This window comes from Eptatretus burgeri, chromosome 10 (genome assembly GCF_056783735.1).
Source record: "Eptatretus burgeri isolate ZD-2024b chromosome 10, Ebu_testis_v1, whole genome shotgun sequence".
In the NCBI taxonomy this organism is placed as follows: domain Eukaryota; kingdom Metazoa; phylum Chordata; class Myxini; order Myxiniformes; family Myxinidae; genus Eptatretus; species Eptatretus burgeri.
In genome coordinates this window covers 56,252,246-56,265,061 of record NC_140970.1, presented here as the reverse complement: position 1 = coordinate 56,265,061, position 12,816 = coordinate 56,252,246, and the positions used below count along the sequence as shown (strand labels likewise).

At 40.9% G+C, this 12,816-nt stretch overlaps 1 protein-coding gene across 2 annotated transcripts in view; it reads right to left on the bottom strand.

The window, feature by feature from the left end:
• Positions 1-7,187, bottom strand: part of LOC147018625 (uncharacterized) — a 45,438-nt gene extending 38,251 nt beyond the window's left edge. The window contains exons 1-4 of one of the 2 annotated variants that reach the window (XM_085898477.1): positions 7,051-7,187; positions 2,611-2,684; positions 744-1,046; positions 248-532 (exon numbers count right to left, since the gene is read on the bottom strand). In XM_085898477.1, the coding sequence (XP_085754603.1) occupies positions 248-532; positions 744-1,046; positions 2,611-2,668 (646 nt within the window). In that variant the 5' untranslated portion in view covers positions 2,669-2,684; positions 7,051-7,187. Of the gene's footprint in view, positions 1-247; positions 533-743; positions 1,047-1,782; positions 1,944-2,610; positions 2,685-7,050 lie in introns of those variants that run through there. The other variant, XM_085898478.1, reaches the window with a different exon arrangement.
• Between the last annotated feature and the right edge of the window lie 5,629 nt (positions 7,188-12,816).

The window sequence follows — 12,816 nt, the reverse complement described above, 5'->3', positions numbered from 1 at the left end:
ATGGTTAAAAAAAACAAAAAAGAAGAAAAAAAAGGGGGTAACACGGTAACAGTGGGACAACAGTTGGACACGACGAGCCTTTTTGGACCCATATCCACAATTGGATACAAGCTCAAGGTAAACTTCCCTTTTCCTCTACTCTGTGGTGGAAATGTTCGACTAAGGTGCTTCCAACATTGTGCTTCCGATTCCATTGGAGAATTGCAATGGGAGATTCAATTTTAAAACTAATAAGGGTTGTGCTTACCTACGAAGGAAAAGCAAAACTCAGCACTCCGGGTACCAGGTCGGCCCAGGCTGCAAACGTAGAGACCAAAATGCTTTGTGTGGGGAGCTTGGATGAGCAAAGTGCTTCCGTCGCCCTTTCTGCTCACTCCTGTTGGCAGGGCCTTCCCATTAAAAGTCCAGTGAGTTCCTCTCCTCGAAGTGGAGTCATGGTTCGCCTGTGGAGCTTCGCACAACAGCCGGACATCCGTTTCATCATCGGCTGGGCCTGGTGGGTCTGCGCGGATCCATGGAAAGGAGTCACAGGCTGAGGGCGCAATGTGAAAAAAAAAAAGAGAGAAGATTTTGGTCAAGGTGATCAGGAATACTCCGAGGAAAAACGTCGTTTGTAGATAGTGATAAACAAAAATGCCAACATTACATGTATGGAAAGTCATCGTGCGGCAGATGCCACTGAAAGCAAAAAGATTTCTTTGTTTAATCGATTTCAGTCCTCAATATAAAACTACGTTCGTTACCTCGTTTTACCATCAAGTGGACGTTTCTTTGAATGCCGTTGACAATTAAGTGCAGTTTGCCGGAGTCACTCCAGGAGAGGTTTCGCAGCTCCAGCATACAGAGGGTCGGAGGCTCCCACCTGTGCAGCATGCGCCCGTGGAACTTCTTATGAGGTTCCATATGTACGTTGCATGTCGGACTGTCTGGAATCCATTTCCATCTGAACGAGTCATGCTGTGAGAATGACCGTTGGCCCACACAGTCCATCTTCGCTGTCTGACCTTCTGCCACGGTCAGCTTTTCTATGCTGTTCGATGTGTGACCTGTGATGAAAAAAAAAACACAAAAAAAACAATTCTTACAGTTCTGGCAACTTCCGCCAAAAATGTGGCGATGATAATGATTTCAAGTGATGCTGTGAGCAAGCAAATGTCAGAGTGAATTTCATCGATCGATCCAATGGCCATGTTCTCTGTGCCATGGCAGAGGATGTGCTCGGTGGTTTGCCATTTCCTTGCCAGGAGCAATCTGCGGAGGAATTCGTAATTCGCACCGGTGGAGATTTTACACTTCATGAGCGAACGCCCTCACACTTGACAGCCGGCTTCATGTCCCCTCTGGATGCACGAAGATGACTGTCTATGGTCAAGTTGTAAATCGACCTCGACGAGGTAGCTCAAAGGTGAGTAAGCTAGCTCTCCGTTATGCTGTCAGCTTTGCAATAACGATGTAAGAAACTTTCTCACTTTCAAGGAAGGCAAACTGTGGCTTCTTTGGAAACTTGCTCCCCAGAGTTCCTGCTGGAGAGCTTTCTGTCATGAAATGAATGGATGTGTGGTCAGGCAAACACGGCAATGAAGAGAAAATAGCACTTAGCCAAGAGACCAAGAGTCAGGGAACAGGAAGATAATCACGTCTGTAATGGTCTTCTTTAACCACAGAAGTGGTCACGGTGCAAGGTAATTTTATGGTAATTCATTCTGGCATTCATAATAATCAATTCTGTTTGTCAAAGAGAACAATCATCTACTCTTGCGAGAAATGTTGACACCGGCGTACCTTGTATTCTTCGATGTCCGATTGCTCAGGATGATATACTGTCAGTGTATTGGAGGGATGAATGTTCATCTGTTTGTAGCAGGGGTAATGAAGCCGAGTGGTCAATGTTTCACGGGGGGGGAAGCAACGTAATGCATTGGGGGGTGATCAACAAGTCTGTAGCCCGGGGTGAAAAGGTAAATTACTAACTTTCAATAAACCTACTTCTCTTTTTCACATTTTACAACATTTTAACTGAACCACAACTTGCAGGCCGCAGACATGCTGAGCAAGCTTTTGTAAGTGGCGGTTACAATATTAATGCTGAAACAAATAAAAATGCGAAAAAGAAAGAGGAATCGTAATTTGGAGTTAACACATGCTCGGAAATAATACAAGGTAAGATAATGGGAAGACAAAGCTGGCAGTGTGGTGTAATGTGGTAGGGCGTCCGCTCTGAATCAGGGAGGTCAGCAGTTTGGCTGTGTCATACCCTGGCCGAGTCATACAAAATACTTTTTTTTTTAAAAATGGTATGTGTTGCGAACTTGCTTGGCGATCAGCATTTTAAAAAGTATGGAGCTCAGACAAACAACCATAGGTTGGTAACTATTGCGCAGGTTTTCCGGGTCTAATAGCCTCCTCCTGCATTCAAGTTCGTTTGTAACAGAACTCGTATTATATTATGATGAAATGGCCAATCGTTTTACGTCATCAATGTCTCAGGAAAGAGTAACCCTTTGGGTGGAAATATTATTCCAGTGGAATAAACAGTGACACAGAATAAAACACACAGTGGTTCGATGAAAAAGCAGAGAGATCGACAGCTGTCCAAGTAGGGGCACGTACCTGAAACGTAATCAATGACCAAGAGTAAGAGTAAGAAATATCCCATTGTCGAAAACATTTCAAACGCTTCTTTTCTGCAATAACAACCGTGACAAAATTACATCAAACACAGCCAGTTGCTTGATGCAGTTCAAAATTGAACGTAAACTAATCAATTGGCTTGATGAGAAACAAAAAGCTTGTAAATGCTGAAAAGCAATATGGTATCACCGTCCGATATGCATTATTTATAAGTACGCACAACCCTCAGTCCGCTTTCATTCAGCAATTCCATGAGCATGGACACATGTACTAATGAAGAGCACTTAGTTTACATGATTCGATCTATCCGAAGACCTTAAAAATCAGAGGAGTGCGCTGTTGGCGTTTCTAAGAGCAAGCACACCTGGTGGTACCTGACTCCTCTCTAGACGGGTAATTGTAAATTTGTTCATGGTGTCAGAGATAACTCGCGTACTCTTCGCATAGGACTCCGTGGGATCTTTAACGTCTATTAACTAATGCTGGCAGACGGGACACCCAGTTTAACGTCCGTCTGAGGGTTGGTACACTCTGTGAAGGAACACCCTGCCTGTGAAACATCAATCCGCATTGCCATATTTCGGGCAGGGCAGACTGGCCCAGTGCGGGGGTCTCCACAATATGGGGGCCTTCATAAAACTTTTTCTGCAGGCATGTATTCTAAAATACTCAATAAAATTGTTATATGATGCCGATTCGTGTTCTAAATGATAAAAAGTTGTGTAATGCTCAGAAGTACAAATCGTAGTCGGAAGGGAAGATTGAGAACTATTTTCATAGGATGACCGACCGACGGTCAATCGTTGCCCAGGGGCCTCCACTGTTATAAATTGCCCATGGGCCTCCACAGTCCTAAATTCGGCGTTGAAAATCTGACTGTTCCTGTGGCAATGGAACTCAGACTATACAACTCAAAGGTGAGTGCACTTCCCCTGTCCCATCCTGTGTCAGACTTATAGCTAGCTTACGAGCAGAGCCTACCAGTTGCTTCGTTGATGGAACAATAATTAGTCACCCCATTTGGCAAAAATTTTGGGCGAGAAGGACAAGGAAAGGAAGACAAATTTACCCATGCAAAGATTGCTTTAACCCCTCCCCCTCCCTGGACTCAAGTCCCACTCTCCCTCCCCCTTTGCTCCCTGTTCGTCCTGATGTCCCTTCCCACTGGAAATGTCTCACACATAATGACAGACTTTGACAGGCCACTCCATTTTTTGAGAGGCGGGGGGGGGGGGAAGAAGGGAATGAGGACAAATTTACCCATGCGAAGAGTGCTTTAACTTCAGCATTGCCCGGATAAGAAAGGATATTGTAATACCCTCTGCCAACACCAGGTGGCGTGACATGGTACAAACTTACATAGAGAATTTACGTCCCACACCGCTGTATGAGGCCGCTGCCACATAGCCGATGTTACCCCTCATGCGAAGTTGTATTTGTACACCAAGTTTGGAGTTTGTAACTTCAAAGATGTGGCCATGCATAAGGAACAGAAAGAAAGAGAAAAAGAAAGAAAGAGAGAGAGAAAGAGAGAGAGAAAGAGAGAAAGAGAAGAAAGAAAAGAGAGAAAAGAGAGGAGAGAGAGGAGAGAGAGAGGAGAGAGAGGAGAGAGAGGAGAGAGAGGAGAGAGAGGAGAGAGAGGAGAGAGAGGAGAGAGAGGAGAGAGAGGAGAGAGAGGAGAGAGAGAGAGAGAGAGAGAGAGAGAGAGAGAGAGAGAGAGAGAGAGAGAGAGAGAGAGAGAGAGAGAGAGAGAGAGAGAAAGAAAGAAAGAGAGAAAGAGAGAGAAAAAGAAAGAAATAAAGAAAGATCCAAAAGACCCCAAAGACACAAATGCCATAAAGACACAAAGGGCAGTGTATAGGTAACTGAGAGCTATGTAATGGCAAAAAACAAAGAACTTTTGTGTGTGCATGAAGCAAAAATATACCAACTGCTTATAATTCAAAACACCTCTCTGCACTGAAAAATGTGGCGACAGGAATATAAATGGTGGAGATTTGTAGTACAACCCCCCCATCTGGAGACGGCACTACACGATACACATTTACGTCGAGAACTTGCACCCCCATCCCCCCACACACCACTAAAACTAACGGAAAAGTTAAAAATACCCCCATACATTAATTTGGATCATGCTGATCCCATGCAGCAAGTCTGGATGGAATTGGCCCAGAACTGTAGGAGAAGCGTGACAACACACACACACACACACACACACACACACACACACACACACACACACACACACACACACACACACACACACACACACACACACACACACACACACACCTGGCGTTCTAAGTATTATCCCTTCGTCTCTGAAACACTCTGATGAAGGGCTAATGCTCGAAACGCCCACCCCACCTCTTTTTCCATGCCAGTAAACATACTTTTATCAATCTTTAGTTGATAACATATGTTGATGTCTTCTGATGTTGTTTTGCATGTAATGTATCGACAGCTTCCTCTATGATCTTAGACATTATCGAAAAGCATCATAGAATACAAATAGCAAAATGTTCAAAAAAAAAACTTAGAGATACTACAACTACCACTGCCATACATTTAACAGCCCCAATTACTCTTATCTTCTTGTGGGGTCTGGCAAGGTAGATGTTTGGCTTGGGTCTTTTACAAACTGTTGTTCATTGATGCAGTAATGCAAAACCTGTGAACCACCAATCCAACAGTTTATTGTCAGGTCAGGAATTGAACCGAGACAACACAGCTCAGAGGTAGGTGTACTACTACTGCACCATCCTATGGAACCTGATTAAAAAGAACATACAACACCAGAAAAAAAAAATGCAACAAATTTTTGCTAGATTCGATTAGTATATAACTGGAACAGGTGATCTCAGACATTCACTCAAGCACTCATCCACGAGATAATGTATTCAAGTGTGCGGTCTGTGTCTCAGAGAACAAGGAAAATATATTGAGGCACTCATGGAAAAAAAAACCCACCTCCTGTACTTTTGAGACCATGTAATAAATGTGCGTACACCTCAAGTGGAATGTAACCTCATTGTGTAAGTTTTTTTTTGTAAATTTCAGATGAAGACTACCCAACTAGTCACCCGATATATATATATATATATATATATATATATATATATATATATATATATATATATATATATATATATATATAAATATATATATATATATATATCTCTGTTTTGGGCAAGCTTCCTCAGTGAACTCTACATACAGTACTCATAATGTCAATGTGCTTTCAAGGTGACCGACTCCCCACCGATCCACGACATTGCTTTACATCTGTTGATAATTCCGTGGAGTTCTTGTCATTTGTCCTGCTTGTACTCCCTTAATCATCGGCTTTCAAGTCTCACAAGACATGCCCAGTGTCATGGCTAAGCGTAGACTAATGTGAACAACAAAAAAAAAAGACAGATACAAACGTATGACCTTACACATATGCAGTTAAGCAGTTTTAAAACATTACACGAAGTCCTCAGACTCGTGGGTACCATTTTTGCCCACAGTGGTGGTGACAACATCCGGCTGTATTCGTAAGCCAGTCTCACACAAGCGCAAACCACCACACAGCTTCTTATCATTAGCCAGTATTTGGGAGTGATGTACACATGGAATTAAATGGGTTCCATATGAGTGCTGAGCAACACTTCTGTAAACTCCAAAATTGTATTTGTGCCATAATTGTTTCAAGGGTATTTTTGTTTTGTTTTCTAACTTGGTGACTGCATTGTTGAGTGCACTGGAAGTGACAACTGTTCATGGAACGGGTACATAATACACACGCACCGTTTCTCTCTTCCACCGTCGCCTACGTATTTCTTCTCTTTTCCCCTCAACAACATACAATCAGGACAACAATTCAAAATAAAAAATTTTTTATCAAAAAAGAAGAAAAACTTCAGAAGTCAGGCATGAACAATGGAAAGAAACACGTTCAGGTATAATATGCAGTCATATCAAATATAGCAGGTAATGCGTTTGAGGTGTTAGGGTTAGTAGAAGTGATGACAAAAAGAACCACACAAACACTCGTTTTACTAAACATCTCTTCATAAGGCGAAGATATTTCAGAAGATATAAAATAAGTAGGAAGAAACACAATTACATTTTGACTTGAAGTTAAAACAGTCATTTAAGATTTTAGCTTCTGTATCAGAATTGGAGTTTTGGACCAAGTAACATAAACAGAGATAGAAAGGTTGATGGTGGAAAGAGTGAGAGAAAGACAGACTGTGTGTGTGTGTGTGTGTGTGTGTGTGTGTGTGTGTGTGTGTGTGTGTGTGTGTGTGTGTGTGTGCGTCAGTGTGACAGAGAGAGAGAGAGAGAGAGAGAGAGAGAGAGAGAGAGAGAGAGAGAGAGAGAGAGAGAGAGAGAGAGAGAGAGAGAGAGAGAGAGAGAGAGAGAGAGTCATACCTGTAGGAAAATTGTTGATCATGCGTCTGTTACTGCTGTCAGAGTGTTCTGGACATGCCTCCCCAACCACGGCCACACCATGCCCCGCCTCTTGAAACATGCCGATATCTCCATCCCCCTCACTCAATGCTTCCCCACTCCTCCCTGCTTCCTCCTGCCTCCTTCAGTATTCGTTTCAGCACAGAGAGGCAGTGACGTACATGTACAAAGTGTAATGTATCAGAAAGCAGCCGATGCAAGTTCTCATAATTGGTGAAAATAAAGAAAATACACATGGATAGAAAAAAAAAATCCAGGGATAAGAAGCGGTGAGTGCAGAGGCGGGTGGCAAACATTAACGTAGACCACTGAGCCATCCACTTTATGGCAAAACAGATCTCACACCTAAGGGAAGTCATGATGACATCACATATCAGGAAGAAAAATATGAACAACTACACAACAGAATAAATTTTTGGAATCAACCAAATAAAATGACAGGTATATATTCACCAAAAAGTGAAAGGAAGTCTTTTAATGATATCATATTTGATATACTGAATTATGCGGTGATAAAATGACGGGACATTGTGTTGTCATCTGCAACAAAAACCAAAACCAAAACCAAAAACAATTCAGCACAATGAAGCTTATCGGTACAATGTTTGGCAGATTAAGTACCGTGTGTGGGTGATGAACTTGCGAATAGTTGTTGGCAGAGATGCTGCGGTTTATATGGAGTGGGATCCAATACTTTAGCCTTAGTGTTGAGCCAAATGCTCTGCCATACAAAGTGCCACCCCATTCTCAGTACCTATGCAGATTGATTGGGTATTTATTTGTTTCTAGAGTGAGAAGTCTTGGGTGGGAGGGGGGGGAGAGAAGATAGGTGAGGGGATGAAGGGGGACATGGTGAGGGCGTAAGGTGCTTCACCTTATCCTCAGCTGCATGGTCACCCAACGTTGGAGACACTCTTTGCACTACATATTTTCATTGCATTGATACTTAGGATTTGCATTCTGTATGTAATTTGCATATTATTTCAGTATTTTCATCAGATCCTGATTCAGATTTTTTTTATTGCCAGTTAACCTAGTTTGATAGGAATTTGCTTCGTGCATTTAAAAGCAGCACATGTAGGAGCGACTCGTAAAGTGGCTTTTTGGCCATTACTTATGGACCACTCATGACAACAATCGGTTAAAGAGAGAGAGCCAAAAAAGAGCGAAGAAACTCTTTATTTACCTTGTAAGAAATCTGCATATATATATATATATATATATATATATATATATATATATATATATATATATATATATATGTATATATGTATATATATCTTCTTCTTCTTTCGGGTGCTCCCGTTAGGGGTCGCCACAGCGGATTATCCGTATGATCCGCATAGTGATTTGGCACATGTTTTACGCCGGATGCCCTTCCTGACGCAACCCTGGTCGCCTCTTACGACACAGGGATATGGTACACCTATTTTAACCGGGGTATACACCGGCCCAGTACACTGGTACTCATTTCACCGACCTCGGAAGGAAGACAGGCTGAGTCAACCCCCTGGTGTATTAATTCAGTGGCTCAACGGGGCTTGAACTCAGGACCTTTTGGATCCCAAGCCGCTGCCCTAACCACTGCGCCAACACCAGGATATATATATATATATATATATATATATATATATATATATATATATATATATATATATATATATATATATATATATATATATATATATATATATATATATATATGTATATATATATATATGTATATATGTATATATATATATATGTATATATATATATATGTATATATATATATATATATATATATATATATATATATGTATATATATATATGAAAACCGATATGGTACGCCTCCTACCCCCACCCCGTTCCATTATTTAGTTCATGAACCGGCAAGTTCACTCAGTTTCCAGTAACATAACCTCGTGCTTAAGTGCACTTGAACTTAACAAAAGTTGATCGCAACAATACAGAAGGTTGGTCACCATCTTCATGGTTTGTGACGTCACTGATGGTAATGTCAGTAACACTTACGGTCATAGATCTGTACTGCGTATTAATCTGTGGTTAAGGACTTCCACAATAGTAAAAAATATAAAATAATTCAAACACTGAACATATTCACAAAGATCATTTAAATTGTGACAACAATAATATTTAAGGTCATGTACATGTACAGTGAGTGTTCTGCAAAAGTAATCACCCCCCCACCCCCCCCCCCCCCCAAGAATGCCATATGGAGGTGAATTATGAATTATGTGGAAACAATTTTTCAAAATGAACTTATTTTTTATAACTGCAGAGATAAAACAAAACACTGTTTTAGTTGAAGGCTGTTACATGTCAGGAATACCTGTAAATAACACGTACAAATCAAAATTCACTGGTTGTAAAAGTATTCAGCTCCTCAGGTCAGTACTTGGTGGAAGCACCTGTCACAGCAATGACTGCTATGAATCTTTCTGGGTAGATCTCTACCAGCTTTGCACAGTGAGATGGTGAAGTCTTCATCTCTTCTTCACGTGAGAATTTCTCCCGTTCTGCCACATTTGATGGGGATCGTCGATGGACTGCAATCTTCAAGTTCTCGCCATAAATGTTCAATTGAGTTCAAGTCAGGAGTTTGACTGGGCCATTCAAGAACATTTATTTTCTTTTTATTCCACCACTCCAGTGTGGCTTTAGCTTTGTGCTGCAGATCATCGTCCTGCTGAAATGTGGATCTCCTACCCAGTTTCAGATTCATGTTTGACTCGAGCAGGTTTTCATCAAGGATTCTCCTGTACTTTACACCATCCATTGGCCCTTCTGTCCTGATGTGCTTGTCAGTCCTTGCTGATGAAAAGCAGCCCCATAACATGATGCTGCCATCACCATGCTTGACAGTGGTGGTGGTGTGCAGTGTTCAGTTTTCGCCAGATGCAACGCTTTGAATTTAGACCAAAAAGTTCCATTTTTGTCTTGTCTGACCACAAAACGTTTCTCCACATGCCTGTGGTATCATCAAGATGTTGTTTTTTTTTTTCGCAAACTCCATATAAGCTTTTTGATGCGTCTTTTCAGTTATGGCTTATTCCTTGTCACCTGTCCAAAGCGGCCAGCTTTACAAAGGGAATGGGATATTATTGATTGATGAAGACTGACCACCATCTCAGACCCCAGTTATTGTTGGATTTACAGTGACATCCCAAACCAGTTTCCTGCTTGCCCGGCTGGGTAGAGTCTGGGTGATATGATACGTCTTACACTTATCAATGATGGATTTCCGTGTACTCAAAGGGATAATGAGTGACTTTAAAATATTCTTATAACCCTCTCCTGAACAGTGCTTCTCCACCACATTATGTTTGACTTTGGAAAGCTCCTTGATTTTCATGTTTGCCTTGTTGGTTGACCAAGTTAGTTGCACCTTTAAAAAAAAAACTAATTGCATACAGGTGAAACCTATTACACTTATTTTAAAACCTTTCAAACAAATAATTTTCTTCTGAAGTGATTTAGGGTTCATGAGACAAATGCTTTGAATACTTATGCTATTTAGAATCATCTGATTTTCTATATTAATCTAACTTATTCACATTTTATCTGAATTTTTTTTTGAGCTTTTTCAACTTGCAGTAGTTTATAAAGACTCCATATATTAAGTTTGATTTGAAAGCATCATGAAATAAGCTCAAGTGGCATCAAAAGGAGAAAACTTTGGAGGGGAGTGAATACTTTTGCAGGTCACAGTATGCTTTATGGAAATCATGCGTATGTGTGATGTCCACTTGTTATTTTGCAATGTTTTTTTTTCATTTTTCCTTGGCCCAGAGAGGAGCAGAGCTTAGACTGCATGTAAATAAAAAGCTCATTCTGCTCAATCATTACGCTCACCAGAGGAGGGGGTATTGCATTTGGGTCCGTTTGTTACTTCCGAAATCTAAAGATTCCGTAAGTATATTGATGACTTCCGTTTCTGTTTGTTTGTTTGTTTGTTTGTAGGCACGATAACTCGAGAACGGAAGAAGCTTCCAATGTCAAATTACACCAAGTGATTCAGTAGGGTGATGGCTCGCGCTGATTAGATTTTGGTCAAAATCGGTCAAAGGTCAAGGTCACAGTGAGGTCAAACATCCAAAAAAAGTTATAACTCGAGAACGGAAGAAGCTACCAATGTCAAATTACACCACGTGATTCAGGAGGGTGATGGCTAGTGCTGATTAGATTTGGTCAAAATCGGTCAAAGGTCAAGGTCACAGTGAGGTCAAACATTCGATTTTTGATGGTTTGGTACAGAATCATCGTAGAAACTTCTGGTTTGCGTCGCTACCTTCTCTCGAGACAGCTTTTATTAGACAAGGTCAGAGGTCAAGTTGACGATTTCATAAGTACCAGTCTATGACTGCTTGTTACTTACGAAATCTAAAGATTTCGTAAGTATATTGATGACTTCCATCCTCTGTTTGTGTGTTTGTTTGTTTGTGTGTGTGTGTGTGTGTGTGTGTGTGTGTGTGTTTGTGTGTGTGTTTGTTTGTAGGCACAATAACTCAAGAACGGAAGAAGCTACCAATGTCAAATTACACCACGTGATTCAAGAGTGTGATGGCTGGTGCTGATTAGATTTTGGTCAAAATCGGTCAAAGGTCAAGGTCACAGTGAGGTCAAACATAATTCCGTAAATTCACGTGGAGAAATGGAGTATTTTTGCTTCGGTCAACGTTACGAGTTAGTTTTAACTTCAATTTTAATTTTGTCTTCGGTTTTTGCGATCGCTTAGGACGCTTAAAACTCGGTTGTCGAAATTCTGGTAAAAATCGGATGTTTTGGAGATGTTTTAAGATTGTATAAAAAATATTTCACTCACCGCGTCACAGCTCGTCATGTGGTGCAGCACGCTCGAGCAGAGGCATCGTTGAGTCACGTAAAGGTTTTGCGTGTGCGCGCTGACGGTGTTTTCGATAAAGATGGTGTTTAAAAGTCATTTTTTATCCCAATAAAGGTTATCGTCGCATGCCTGACTCGCTAAGCCGTCGGATTATGTAAAGATTGTTGGTGGATGGCCGAATATTACGGTTTTCTGACTTTAATAAAATAATATTAAATAATTGCGTGGAGAAATGGAGATTTTTGCTTCGGTCGACGTTACGATCTTTGATGGTTTGGTATAGAATCATCGTAGAAACTTCTGGTTTGCGTCGCTACCTTCTCTAGAGACAGCTTTTATTAGACAAGGTCAGAGATCAAGTTGACGATTTCGTAAGTACCAGTCTATGACTGCTTGTTTGTTTGTTTGTCTGCACAGAACGTGAGTACGGTTCTTTTCTGTAACCACTTGTCACATTGACACAAAATTTTCACCATAGCTGAAACGACTCGTGTAGAACGTTTTAATCATAATTGTGACATCATAGGTCCCGTGGTGTGGCAGCCATGCTGGGAAAAATGAAAAACTTTGGACCTCTGTATCTCTGAAACCACACCGAGGAAAAAATTGAAAGTTGGCACACAGCAAGTACTCCTCATGGGGAATAAGTGAGATTTTTAAAATGATGTCATAGGTGCCTTCGTTATGACGTCATAATTGCAGACGTAGAATGCTACATCCGATCAGTATGAAAATTTTTTAGAGTCATCTTGGGATAAATTGATTGACAGAAAAAAATTGATGATGTCATCAGTCATGTGGTTCAGCAGCCATATGTATATGTATACATATATTTTTAAACCTTCAAAAATATTTGAAACGGTTGAACAGATCGAGGCGA